The sequence below is a fragment of the Spinacia oleracea genome, unplaced genomic scaffold, assembly GCF_020520425.1.
Source record: "Spinacia oleracea cultivar Varoflay unplaced genomic scaffold, BTI_SOV_V1 SOVchr0_040, whole genome shotgun sequence".
In the NCBI taxonomy this organism is placed as follows: domain Eukaryota; kingdom Viridiplantae; phylum Streptophyta; class Magnoliopsida; order Caryophyllales; family Amaranthaceae; genus Spinacia; species Spinacia oleracea.
In genome coordinates this window covers 45,241-59,670 of record NW_026614368.1, presented here as the reverse complement: position 1 = coordinate 59,670, position 14,430 = coordinate 45,241, and the positions used below count along the sequence as shown (strand labels likewise).

The 14,430-nt window shown below is 32.6% G+C and overlaps 2 protein-coding genes across 2 annotated transcripts; both read right to left on the bottom strand.

Moving 5' to 3' along the window:
* Window positions 1-1,131: 1,131 nt before the first annotated feature.
* On the bottom strand, window positions 1,132-6,859 carry LOC130465037 (uncharacterized). The gene is made up of 12 exons (XM_056834097.1): window positions 6,774-6,859; window positions 6,057-6,498; window positions 5,083-5,410; window positions 4,861-4,992; window positions 3,753-4,367; window positions 3,340-3,713; window positions 2,773-2,931; window positions 2,534-2,693; window positions 2,110-2,238; window positions 1,863-2,006; window positions 1,586-1,783; window positions 1,132-1,407 (listed from the first exon to the last, which is right to left on the bottom strand). The coding sequence occupies exons 2-12, from the start codon at window positions 6,461-6,463 to the stop codon at window positions 1,303-1,305; spliced, it is 2,751 nt and encodes a 916-aa protein (XP_056690075.1). The 5' UTR covers window positions 6,464-6,498; window positions 6,774-6,859; the 3' UTR covers window positions 1,132-1,302.
* A 1,105-nt stretch (window positions 6,860-7,964) lies between these two features.
* LOC130465036 (stress response protein NST1-like) lies at window positions 7,965-11,866 on the bottom strand. The gene is made up of 7 exons (XM_056834096.1): window positions 11,808-11,866; window positions 11,455-11,514; window positions 11,244-11,303; window positions 10,071-10,148; window positions 9,919-9,975; window positions 9,240-9,296; window positions 7,965-8,832 (listed from the first exon to the last, which is right to left on the bottom strand). The coding sequence occupies exons 1-7, from the start codon at window positions 11,864-11,866 to the stop codon at window positions 7,965-7,967; spliced, it is 1,239 nt and encodes a 412-aa protein (XP_056690074.1).
* Window positions 11,867-14,430: the final 2,564 nt, after the last annotated feature.

Here is a 14,430-nt window from a genome sequence, read left to right as displayed (position 1 = left end):
TTGGCTACTAAAGCACCATCGGCTACTAAAGCACCATCGGCTACTAAAGCAACATCGGCTACTAAAGCACCATCGGTTAATAAAGCACCATCGGCTACTAAAGCACCATCGGTTAATAAAGCACCATTGGCTACTAAAGGAACATCAGCCACTAAAGCAAAAAAGGATCAGCAGAGATTTGAGTATAATATCAAGAGTGCATTTGACTTGGGACTTTCACCAACACCGATGCTTACTAAAGTTTCATCTGTTACTAAAGCTCCATCTTGTACTGAAGCTAAAGTTCAACGACCTATTCATTCTTCAGAAATTATTCAAGTAGTACCTACAGTTCACGGATCTATTCAGGCTGAAAAAATTACTCAAGTTGGATCTAAGGTTCAAGGACCTCAAGTTTCATTGGTTACTAAACCTCCGTTGGGTATTAAAGGATCTCATCAATCTGCTAATGATCAAGCTTATTTGAAATTTAAGTATGATGCTTTCTTAGCTCTTTTTGATGAATCAATGGCTGCTGAAGAAGCCATTAAAAGTCAATGATTTAGTAACTGTTGATTATTGAGTTGAACATTTAGTTTTAATAGAATGAACATTGAGTTCAAACATTTTGAACATATAGTTTTAATAGAATGAACATTTAGTTCAAGTAGTACGTGCTCTTTTTCTGTTTGATCATTTAGTTTTAATAGAATGAACATTGAGGTCAAACATTTTGAACATCACCTTTTTTCATAATATTTTATGTTTGAAATTTTTTTTTTTTTAAGGCATCCTTCTGAAGTTTATGAACATTTTAATCAAATATATTCAACATTATCTACTTTTGTTCACTTGATTTTGAACAATACGTATTTGTTAATGTGTTTTCTTTAAAGGTTTTGAACAATACGTATTTCAAAGTGAATATTCTATATGATTTTGAGCATTAAGTATTTTAATAATGAACATTTTTTTGAAATACAATAAATATCAGTAATTTAATAATTGAACGTTGTATGAATCATATTGATTATTACCTATTTTTACAATGAACATTGTTTAACGATATTAATCATTATATGTAACTTTCATCAATCAAGCAGTTAAAAAACATTTATTTTGTATGCATTATTGATTTGGAGTATTTGTTTGTGCATTGGATTTTCTACAGCAAAGGAAACTGAATATTAAACATAAAGGAAATGAACACCAAGTTATATGTTTTTGAACAAACCACCAAAATACCAAAATATTGTCTTTACATTGTACTAAAAATCTATCTATTGTTTGTTAACCTTGAAATACTATCTGCTTAATTTTTCATTAACTCCTCCATGCTTCATTTATGTTTGACTCATGCATTTCATTTTGCTTTGAAAGCATTAGGAGACCACAGAAAGTGACACGAAGCTTCCTTATTTGATTTGTCTGTATATCAAAAATAAAAATAAAAAAATTAAAAATGTTTTATAAAATCCAAATATTAAATTATAAATTTGAGGAATATAAAAGAAATTCAACAGGCAGAACAATAAAACAGAAACGACCAAAACAATAAAAATAAATGAACAAAATACAAAAGAAGAATGAACAAAATTCAACTTACATCATTTGCCTTCAAGTCACATATCCATTCATGTTCTGGATCACCAGTATAGGTCTCCATGTGCTTCATGACATACACACCGCAGTTTGTATAGTCTTTCATGCTTCTCCATTTCATCTTGACCAAATTCATTTCATACTTTTGCATTGGTTCTACCTCATATCCAAATGTGCCCATATATTTTGCAAAAGCATCCAACTGGAATTTATGTTCATAAATGTAAGATAATTATCTACGATGTTTCAAATATATATTTTATGAATGATTTATTTCTTACCACAACTTCTGGGTGTCCCTCATATTTATCCTCAAATTTTACATTTCTTGGTAGAGGCCTGTTGTCAATTACATCCACAGTTGCATTGTAATGGTTGATGACTAGGAGATAGAAGTGTTTTGCAGCAAGAACAGGGATGAATATCTGAAAAAGAGGTAATTATTTAACTTAAAAACAATGAACAAATTACAAACATTAAAATGAACATTAAAGTTTGAAGAATGGGTTAGTAGTTATATAGGTTTACCTGTTTAAATTGATGAATGTTTTTGAAATTATAGTTAACCAGTTCTTCGTTAACCCTTCTGTTAAAATCCTCAAGCCTTTTTTCGTAGGAGGATCCTGCTGGACACACCTTGTTTGTGCACATAATATGCTGCATTTAAACATAATCAACATTCAATTATAAATATATGTAAAATTAGTTACAATGATATTGAAAATTTCAATTTAATCATTTGTAATTTTTATCTTAATTTTGTAGAACATTAATTATTTCAATAATGAATATTGTATTTCAAAATTTTGAACATTATGTATTGTAATTATGAACATTCTATTTAAATATATTAAACATTACTTGTTTTAATATTGAACATTCTTTTTAAGAAAATTGATCATTTTATATAAACAAAATGAACATTTTAAATAACATCAATTATTATACTTACATATGGAACTGTTGAAAGGAAGAGTTTATCTTTATGGCCCTTTGCATTTAGATACTTTGACCATGAATCAATCACACAGTCAACCACTTCCGCTTCATCAACCAGTGTTTTCATGTCCTCTCTATTGATGTAGTTGTATCCATCAAAATAAAGAACCTCACTACAAACAGGAAGTAAATTAGGAGGAAGTATAAGAATTTAAATTTTAAATTATTTTTACGTGAAATTAAAGAAAATACATGTTGTCCTGACCACTTAAGACATAATCTGCTAGGCTTTGATGCATTGTGTCCAGATTTTTGAACAAGTCTCGATACTTGACCAAATATGGAGAAGAGAAGGCAGCCGGTAGTTTGTGAATCCTTTGAGGTCTTTTTCCTTTGTCACCTTTCTCATTTCTGTATATACAAAAAATTTAACAAAAAATCAACATAATTATAAATTGAACATATAAGATTAATAATATGAACATATAAGATTAAGAGTACCAAAAATTTAACAAAAAATCAACATAATTATAAAATGAACATATAAGATTAAGAGTATGAACATATAAGATTAAGAGTATGAACATATAAAGGAAAAAGAATGAACAAAAGGTACAAAAAGAAAGAACATAACATTCAAAAAGAATGATCCAAAAAAATTTAACAGGTTTGAAAAAGATAGAACAAAAACTAGAAGAGTATGACATATTATTATGACATTTTAAATAACCAAAACATTATTATGTCTTTAAAATAGTTTTCATAATATAACCAAAGTTTCACAAATACTAATTCAGTTTTAATACAGTTAAAATTTACCCTTCTCCTTCATCTTCTTTTTCTCCTTTGTCTTCAAAAATTTCGTCCAATTTCAAATCTGTTTTTGTGCTTGAAATTAATGTTGATATTGAGACTTCATTCAATGGAGTTTTTGGTGAAGGAAGAGAAGATTGTTCTGCACCAACAGATAGTTCAGCTTCCACTGGTTGTTGCACCTGCGACTGTGTAGGAGTATGAGGTTCTGCTGGCTCCTCAACCATTTGTTGTGCAACCGTGTTCTCAAGCACTTGTGGTTCAGCACTTTCATTTTTCTTATTTTTTGCAGGCTGCTCCTCGACCCCATCTGGTGTAACCTTCTTCTCAATCACTTGTGGTGCAGAAACCTCTTCATTTCTCACTTCTGGTGCAGGCTCCTATTCAATTACATTAGTTACAGGCATCATTTCTGATACATGCAACTCAGGCTCCACTGTAGCTTCATCCGAGCTCACAATCTTCTCTTCTTGTACAACAATCTCCTCCACTGTTGTTTTTGGTTTTTCTGAAGCTGGTTCACTCACTTCTGATTCTGCTTGCATCATTTTCTTAGCTTTTGCAATTTCATTTTCTTTTTTCTCTTCCTCCCTTCTTTGTTTTAGATTCAGCATAGCAGAAGCCAAAGATTCATCTATTTCTTCAAGTGACAAATTTGGCGTAGAGGTGGATGTACCAGCTTTCTCACGTTTCAACTTGTCATCATCTATTATCGGTGATGGTGAAAGTCCCAAGTCGAATGCATTCTTGATATCATACTCATATCTCTGCTTATCCTTTTTTGCTTTGTTTTTCTCCAGCTCAATTGCATCCAACAACTCTTTTTCTTTTTCCAACAGAGCCTTAATGAAGTCATCAGACCACTCATCTTGGCTTAATGATGGTTCTTTTGCCATTTTTGACAAGAACTCTTCCACTTTAGATACCAACTCATTTCCTGGGAAGAATTCTTGCGCCTTCTTCAGTGAATCAGAAAGCTTTGACAAATTGTCACCAACAGCTTGAATTATACCGACAAACTCATCCATAAACTCCTGTGTTTTAAAACCCATTGACATATATTAGGGAATAGTAAACTTTTAGGTGTTTCAGTTTGAACATTTAAAAGTAAAAGTATGAACAACTATATATACTGAATGACACTTGTGCACATATACAATATATAAATAAATAGGCTTGAACACTTATTTTTTTATCATTTATTGATACAGTTTGAATAAATAACTAAAGAAGTTTGAACATTTTATCTTTATATATTGCACTAATTCTTCATTATGTTATGTTATGATATGTCTTACAGAGGTATGAACATTATATGCAAAAATAAAGAACATTTAAGCAAAGGCTTATGAGCATTTATTTATATATGTTCTAAAAATATTATTTAACATATTAAAGGAAGGAACATAAAATTAATATTACCCATATTTATATTTGGCAGAAGAATTAAATTTAATCTATTAGAATTTGATGTATTTAGTAATACCTTGCGAGTTTGTTTTTCTTCAATATTGATTTGGGTAACACCTTCCCCAATCCAAAGCCACTTTCCTCCAATTTATTCCGTTTGTGTCCTATTTCCTTTGTCCAGCAGGACACAAGTGGAATTCGTCTTGGAGGAAAAAAGTTCATTCTTTGAACTCTGTCAAAATAGAAAATCTGACATACAAAGTATAAGTGTTAGAAAATCCCTAAGATTGATCAAGTACATTAAAATCATCAATTTAGAAGGTGTAAATGAAGTTATACCGTCAATAACGGCAATGGTCCTGTGAAAAATGTTGCTTTGTCCTTTTGTTTCAGGTTTTTCTTATACTGTGCAGTAGTTGAGAGCAGTGCCTCCCACACATACTTGCACCAATTCAAGTTCCGGATCTGCTCATGATTCATCATTGAGAACAAAAATTTGAAGTATGCTTGGTTTGACAACGTGCTCTTGATCAACGTGTTGACAGTGACCACCAAGAAGCTTGTAATGAAATTTGCATCCGGTCCAGCCTCAATTTGGTCTTCTTGACTGTAGTACTTTAAAATTTTCTGAACTGATGGGACCTTATTCCCAAAGATCTTTTTCCAACTGTTTATTTAAATGAGCAAAATTTAATTAAGATAAACATTCCCAAACAGAAAGAACAACCAATATAAAAACAAAGAACAAACTCAACAACAACTATGAACAATTATGAACAATTATATGAATCAGGGTTATAGAAAAAGAACAAGCATAGACATATGAACAAAATTTAATTAAGAAAAACAAAATTTAATAAATATGAACAAAATTTATTTAGGATTCCACTTTTCATGTATTACTGTCTTCTTCCATCTGTTTTTGTTAATGAACAAAATTTAATTAAGGAAAACATTTTGAACATAAGACTAAAAACTTTGAACATAAAGGAAAAAAACTTTGAACATAATGGAGAAAAGGTTTGAACATATTGGAGAAGCTTTAAACATATTAGGGAAATTTTTTGAACATAATTGATAAAAACTTTGAACATAAGAAGGAAAAACTATGAATAATTCTATGAGAAACACAGAAAAAACTTTTTCTCATTATAATTGTAGTAAAACTTTCAAATTCTGAATGTATATTAAGCCATACACAATTGAACAAATAACTTTAAGAAAAAGAACATTTGTAGTACATGCATAATGCAGTTAGATTTTTGAAGTCTATAATATATTGAAAATATAAGTATAGATTTAAGATCATTTACCTTGCCATGAATGCAGAAAACTCTTCACTAGCCTTGTCAGACTTTGCCTCAACTATGTCTACTTCACCGCTAGGAAGGCCATATATCTTTTTCACGTCCTCAAATTCTATCAGGATTTTCTCATTCTTCGGCAGATAAAGATATTGGCTGTTTTCCTCAAAGTTGTTACATAGCCATGTAACAAATTGTTGGGATGAAGTAGGTAGCTGGAAATCTAGCAATGCTCCTAGACCGATATTCCAAACGGCCTCCTTCTTCTGTTCATTCATCATGGAAATGAAACTGATGAATTTTCCATGTCCTCCTCTAACTCCAGTTTTTTCTTCCTCTTCTTCTGCTACTTTTTCCTTGTAAACAGCAATTGATTTCTTTGGTTTCTTTTTTGCAGGAACTTCTTTGGTAATCATCGCCAAAGGGGAAACCTCCCGTTCCACAATTAAAGCTGATTAACAAAACCAAAAATTAATGATGAATATTGTATTTCAAAATTTTGTAGAACATTAATTATTTCAATAATGAATATTGTATTTCAAAATTTTGAACATTATGTATTGTAATTATGAACATTCTATTTAAATATATTAAACATTACTTGTTTTACTATTGAACATTCTTTTTAAGAAAATTGATCATTTTATATAAACAAAATGAACATTTTAAATAACATCAATTATTATACTTACATATGGAACTGTTGAAAGGAAGAGTTTATTTTACCTTTTTCTATATTTTCTTCCTTCACTTCATATTCTTCATCAGTTATTTTCCTTTTTGTTTTTCTTTCAGCAGGTAGGTTTGCTTTTGCTGCTTTTCTTTTTGATGCTGGAAAAGGAACACGTATAAGTAAGTTTTAATAACAATTGTAGAATTTTTAATTTTATGGAGAACAAATAAATTTTAATTTTACCTATTTTTTGTCTTTGTTTTTCAAACTGAACCAACCTCTCTTTCACCTGTACTGTTTTCTCTGTTGGAGAAGAACATACAATTAAGAAGTTTTGATAAACATGTAATACAATGTTTAATATTTTAGTATACTAAATATACCTTTTGGCATCTTGTTTTGTTCTTTTTCTTCTTCTTCTTCCCATTCTTCATCTTCCTCATCTTCCTCATCTTCTTCCTCTTCTTCCTCATTTTGTTCTTCCTCCTCTTCTTGCTCTTCTTCATCATTTCCCTCTAACTCCTCTTCTTCTTGAACCTCTTCTTCTTCTTCCTTTCTTTTTTTCATTTTCCTTTTTCCTTTAACATTGACTTTTGCAAGTTCTGTGAACAGAACAAAATAGTAAAAATGTTTGAACATATTACCCAAAAACTTTGAACGAAATAGTAAAGCTTTGAACATAATGGAGAAAACTTTGAACTTAATATAGAAAACTTTTGAACATGATGGAGAAAAACTTTGAACATATAACCAAATAGTTTGAATAACTGTGAGATAAAAACAGAAAGAATTTTTATCCAAACAAAAATAACATTTTATGATAACCAAACGAACGTTCTTTGAAAAAATTTGAACAATGTTAAATGTAATACCTGTTTTCTGTTCTTCTTTCACTTCTTCAATATCATTATTCTTATTTCTTTTCAATGCACTCCTAAGAGGAAGAATTCTTCCCTTAACAGGTGCTTTTTTTTCAACTCCTGTAAAAAAAGTTACAATGTATTTAACATATTAACATTTTATCAATTATCTTAAATTATTTTTTAACAATGTTTTTTTGTAAATATGTTTACCTTTTTGTTTTTTTATTTTTATTATCTCAACATCCAAAGGCTCATCCTCATCTTCTTTCTCAGCCGCTTTCCTTTTCTTTGGAGTATTTGTTACTTTGGAAGTAACTCCAGAAACATCTACATTATTAACAAATACTAAGTACAACTTACATAATAATATATTTTGAATATTTATTGAAATAAGATTGAACAATGTAAATAGTTACCTTTGCCTTCAAATTCTTCTTTGCTAACTACTTCAGCACCAACATTTTGTTGCACTTTCACCATTGATCTTGTACTTCTTCTCGGATTGTATGAATCTGATATGTTGTGCAACTTCTTTTGTAGTTCTTCATCCATAGTAATACTTAGAATGGTGTTCTTCTTGGTAGCTGTTGTCTTCTTTCCTCTTTTTGTGCCTTTACCACCAATGGTTTGAGCTTCACTCTCTGAAGCATTTACATTTTCAACCACCATGGCAATTGCTTTTGTGGCATCATCGTCTTCTTTTTTCTTTCTCTCATCTTCTCTTTTCTTTCTCTCAGCTTCTTTCCTTTTCGCTTCCTCTATCAACTCTTTGTTGTTTTTAGCCATAAGCTGGCTCATTTTTTCTTCATATTCTTTCTTTCTTTCCTCTAAATCCTTCTTCATTGCTTCAGCTTTATCTTCTTCTTCCTTCTTCTTATTAGCCTCGATCCTCTTGTTTTCAGCTTCTTTCAGCTCAGCTTCTCTTTGGGCATCAGCTGCAGATGCCTTCTCCTCATCCAGTTTTTTCACTTCTGCATCAGCTGCAGATGCCTTTTCCTCAGCCACTCTTTTGGCTTCTTTCTCAGCTGCAGACGCCTTTTCCTGAGCGACTCTTTTGTCTTCTGCATCAGCTGCAGGTGCCATTTTCTCAGCTTCTATTTGTGCTGCAACGGCAGCTGTATCTATCCTTTTGTCAGCTTCTTTGCTGGCCATTGCAGCAGCAGCAGCTGCAGCTACCATTTGTGCAGCCTTTTTTTTGTTGTTCTGCTTTATGCTCTTTGCTAAAAGTTGTTTCAGTAAGTTGTTGCCCCTGATAAACAAAGAACAAAAAAATTCAATAAATTAAAACGACAAATGTGTGATCATATATATGAAAACGTATGAAAAATATCATTTATATATAAAGTTACAAATAAAGAAGAAAGAAAGAGTTGTTCAATAATAAAGAATAAACCATATAAAATAAAGAACAAACAATTCCAAATGAATGAACAAACAATGAAACCATTATGAACAAATATGCAGAAGAAAATGAATTGTAAAAAAATTCCAAATTCTACCTATTTTTTGTAGCAATCTTTCTGTGTACCAAAGATTTTGAAGACTCTTCTTGATCTTCTTCACTGTTATTTGAATAATATATTTTTAATATACATGCTATTTTATATAAAAATTATGAACGATTCAACTAAATTGAAAATTCATATTAATTTTTACCTTGATGTTTTTTGAACTTCAGGCTGTGATTTTGACGAAGATTTCTTATCTCCTTCACTGTAATTTGAATAGTAAGGTGTAAACGTACAAGTCATTTTATATAAAATTAATAAAAAATTATTTAAAAAGCTAAAAATGGACATTATATTATACTGTGAAATTTGAACCCATGACTAAAAACTTGAACATTAGGGTAAAAACTTTGAACATAAAGGTAATAAACTTTGAACAAAATGGAGAAAAGTTTTAAACATAATAGGTAAATTTGAACATTTGACTAAAAACTTTGAACATAAAGGTTAAAAACTTTGAACAAAATGGAGAAAAGCTTTGAACATATAACCAAATAGTTTGACTGAGATATAAACAGAAAGAAAGGCTTTGAACATATGACTAAAAACTTAGAACATAAAGGTTAAAAAATTTGAACGAACAATGGAGAAAAGCTTTGAACATATAGGAGAAGCTTTAAACATAATAAGTAAATTTTTTGATCATAATTCATAAAAACTTTGAACACAAGGAGGAATTTTTTTGAACATAATTCATAAACGCAAATGAGATAAACTTTCAATTTATGAATGGATATTAAGCCATACACAATTGAACAAATAACTTTAAGAAAAAGAACATTTATATTACATGCATAATGTAGTAAAAAATGGACATTATATTATACCTCAATGGTTTTTGAACTTCTGTCTCAGAAGTTGTACATGCCTTCCCATCTCCTTCACTGTATTTTTTATTAATATGATGTTAATGCACACATTATATTATATAATATTAAAAATCATTCAAATTTAATAAAAAATTGATATTATCTTATACCTTAATACTTTCTGAACCTCTGGCTGGGATTTAGTTGGTCTTCGCTTAAATTTGAGTATTAACCTTTGTGGTTGTTCTCTAGATTTTATAAATTTATAACTAATGAGTGTCCAGAGCAAAATTCAGTTTGAAGAAATGAATATTTTATGAAAACAAAATGAACATTTAACATAAAAACAGTTATCATGAGTTTTAATAATAAAAAGGACTGAAGAAATGAACAAAAGTTCAAACATTGAAATTATGAATATAGTAGTTGAAATAATTGAAGATTTCTAAACCAACTTAGTATATCAGAGTAAATGAACATTTTATTAAAAAGAATTGAATATTTTAGCAAAATAAATTGAACATTTTTCGCAGATGAGTGTAGATTTAAAATTTTACTGTAGAAAAATTGAATATTAGTACAAAGAACATTTCCATTATGAATATAATACTAGAAATAATTCATAGTATATTCCAAAACAAAACTCTGTAACAAAATATATTCCAGAAAAAAAATTGAACATTTTATAAAAAGAAAATGAACTATCAAAATATATTGAATATTTTGTAAAAAGAAAATGAATATTTTACCAAAATATATTGAACATTTTGGAGACAGACAGTTACCATGATTTCTGGATTTAGTTTTTGGACATATGAATGAACAAATGTTCAAATTATTTTAATTATATATGAATGAACATTCGAAATAATTCAGTATTCCTAAAGAAAATCTCAGTAGACCAAAAAGGATATCCAGTTTGGAATATATGATCATTTTCCAAAAAGATATTGAATATTCTGCTATAATCAATTGAACATTTTGCATAAGATAGTTATCATGAGTTCTAAAGACTTAATTTATTTTACAGAGGAATGAACAAAACTCAGTGGACCAAAATGAATATCTAGCTTAAACAATATGAACATTTTACACATAAATTGAACGTCTAACATAAGATTAGAAAAACTCAACAAAAGTTCATCACATTTACATTATTATAATAATATTTAAATTAATTGACATTCCCAATCCAAATTTCAATCATCAATAAGATTATTGTTAAATCTCTATGAATATGAACAATGTATCATTAATTTGTATTTGTATTGTATCAAATGTCAAAAACGGCACATTCGCAAATTAAATAGAAATAGATATTCAAAAACATAAAAATTACTTACTGGAATGTGTCTATTTGCTTTTCAGCTTCAATTTCCTTCTCAATTTCGTATTTTCCAGTTCTGTGATCAAAAAACCAATAGTTAGGGTTTGGTTAAATCATCACGCAACGAAAATGAACATTAAATTAAAAACGATTGAACATTAACATAAAATTGATTGAACATATGTAAATTAAAATGAATTTATCTACGAAAACTTAAAATAACTTACTCCTTCATGTCTAGTTGCTTTGCATTCCCGATTTTTTGCTCTTCACTAGATCTTCCAGTCCTATAGCCAAAAAATCAGAAGTTAGGGTTTGCTAACATCATAAACCAAAAAATTGACCATTATAATGAAATTATTTGAACATTATAAAGAAAAATACTGAAAATAACTGAATTAAACAAATATTTAAGTAATAAAACAGTTGCATGTTCGAAATCTGAAATTAAATTACATACGTTTCCTTTTTTTCTTTCGGCATCTTCGTTTTTCTGAAATAGAACGAAAATAAGCAAAATTAGATTTCATTTTAGTTCGAAAATAAAATCGAAACATCAGAATCAATTGTAATTACTTACTTTTTGCTTTTCGGTGGATTTTGAAGCTTGTTCATGTCAATTTCGTCACGAACATCCATTTTTCTCTTTTTTTCAGTAAAAAGAAGTCACAGATTTCTTCTCTTGATATTTTGTGGAAATTCAGCTTTAATAATGAAGATTAGTAGCAGTTTGAAGAGAGAGAAAGTTGATTGAGGTGGTTGCAGGAAGTTTAATGGCGGTTTTAAGAGAGAGAAAACAACGAAGTAGAAGAGTGGGCAGAGGAGAGAGAAAATTTTTTGCGTGCTGAGAATTTGAACGGTTTTCGAAATGATTTTCCTCTTTTTTTTTTGTATTTATAGGCCATTCCTGCGCGAAATTATTACCCTCACGTGCCATTTTTTTTTCAAAATTAACTACCCGCGCGTGGGATTCACGCGCCTAACAATGGCAGGGGGTACAGCCAAGTTGGCTGTACCTGGGTATTTTACCCAAACGACGCTGCGCGTCGTTTTGGGCAGGGGGTACAGCCATCTTGGCTGTACCTGGGTATAGCAATTAGGGATATCCCTACGACACCACACATGCCCATGACATTAGACGGATTGAAAATTTTGGATCATTCGACGGATTTGACGCATAATTTTTTGTCCGAGACCCGATTTGACGCGAAAAATTATTTTTTTGAAAAAAAAAAAATCAAAAAAATTCTAAAAAAATTCAAAAAAAATATTAAAAAAAATTTTTTTTGAAAAAAAATTTGTTGGCTCTAAGCAAGGGCACGACATGGCCCAAGCAAGGCAAGGTATGACCCAAGAAAGGAAAGCAAGGGCACGACATGGCCCAAGCAAAGCAATGCATGACACAAGAAAGGCAAGCAAGGGCACGACATGGCCCAAGCAAGGCAAGACATGACCCAAGAAAGGCAAGCAAGGACACGACATGGCCCAAGCAAGGTAAAGCATGACCCAAGAAAGGCAAGCAAGGGCACGACATGGCCCAAGAAAGGCAAGCAAGGGCACGACATGGCCCAAGCAAGGCAAGGCATGACCAAAGAAATGCAAGCAAGGGCACGACATGGCCTAAGCAAGGCAAGGCATGACCCAAGAAAGGCAAGCAAGGGCACGACATGACCCAAGCAAGGCAAGGCATGACCCAAGAAAGCCAAGCAAGGGCACGACATGGCCCAAGCAAGGCAAGGCATGACCCAAAAAGGTAAGCAAGGGCACGACATGGCCCAAGCAAGGCAAGGCATGACCCAAGAAAGGTAAGCAAGGGCACGACATGGCCCAAGCAAGGTAAGCATGACCCAAGAAAGGCAAGCAAGGGCACGACTTGGCCTAACCAAGGCAAGGCATGACCCAAGAAAGGTAAGCAAGGGCACGACATCGCCCAAGCAAGGCAAGGCATGACCCAAGAAAGGTAAGCAAGGGCACGACATGGCCCAAGCAAGGGAAGCATGACCCAAGAAAGGTAAGCAAGGGCACGACATGGCCCAAGCAAGGCAAGGCATGACCCAAGAAAGGCAAGCAAGGGCACGACATGGCCCAAGCAAGGCAAGACATGACCCAAGAAAGGTAAGCAAGGGCACGACATGGCCCAAGCAAGGCAAGGCATGACCCAAGAAAGGTAAGCAAGGGCACGACATGGCCCAAGCAAGGGAAGCATGACCCAAGAAAGGTAAGCAAGGGCACGACATGGCCCAAGCAAGGCAAGGCATGACCCAAGAAAGGTAAGCAAGGGCACGACTTGGCCCAAGCAAGGGAAGCATGACCCAAGAAAGGTAAGCAAGGGCACGACATGGCCCAAGCAAGGCAAGGCATGACCCAAGAAAGGTAAGCAAGGGCACGACTTGGCCCAAGCAAGGCAAGGCATGACCCAAGAAAGGTAAGCAAGGGCACGACATGGCCAAGCAAGGCAAGGCATGGCCCAAGAAAGGTAAGCAAGGGCACGACATGGCCCAAGCAAGGCAAGGCATGACCCAAGAAAGGCAAGCAAGGGCACGACATGGCCCAAGCAAGGTAAGCATGACCCAAGAAAGGTAAGCAAGGGCACGACATGGCCCAAGCAAGGCAAGCATGACCCAATAAAGGTAAGCAAGGGCACGACATGGCCCAAGCAAGGGAAGCATGACCCAAGAAAGGTAAGCAAGGGCACGACATGGCCCAAGCAAGGCAAGGCATGACCCAAGAAAGGCAAGCAAGGGCACGACATGGCCCAAGCAAGGCAAGGCTGTTAGGTTATGATACATATGACATTACATAGATCATGCGGAAACAACCATTAACCCAGGACAACATATTATTTACACATAATCATATAGCATAATTTAGATGCATACTCTTTGTTGCGTGCCCTCCCTAGCTGCGCCCGAACCGAACAAGAACAAGTCTTTTAGGACTCCAAGTGTCGTCCCTCCGTAGATAGTCCACAGCACGTCCGGATCCGCCTTAAGATTGACCAACTAGAATCGCCCTTAAGGTACTAGAAAATTTCGGCACTTTATGAGCAAGATGTGTTTTAATTTTCTCTCAAAAAACTCACTTTTGAATACTTTGAAACTTATGTATAAATTATGACCCCTAGGCCTTTATTTATAGAGTTATGGAAAAGGAATCGTAATCCTAGTAGGATGCGAATTAATTTGAATTAGAATCCTATATGA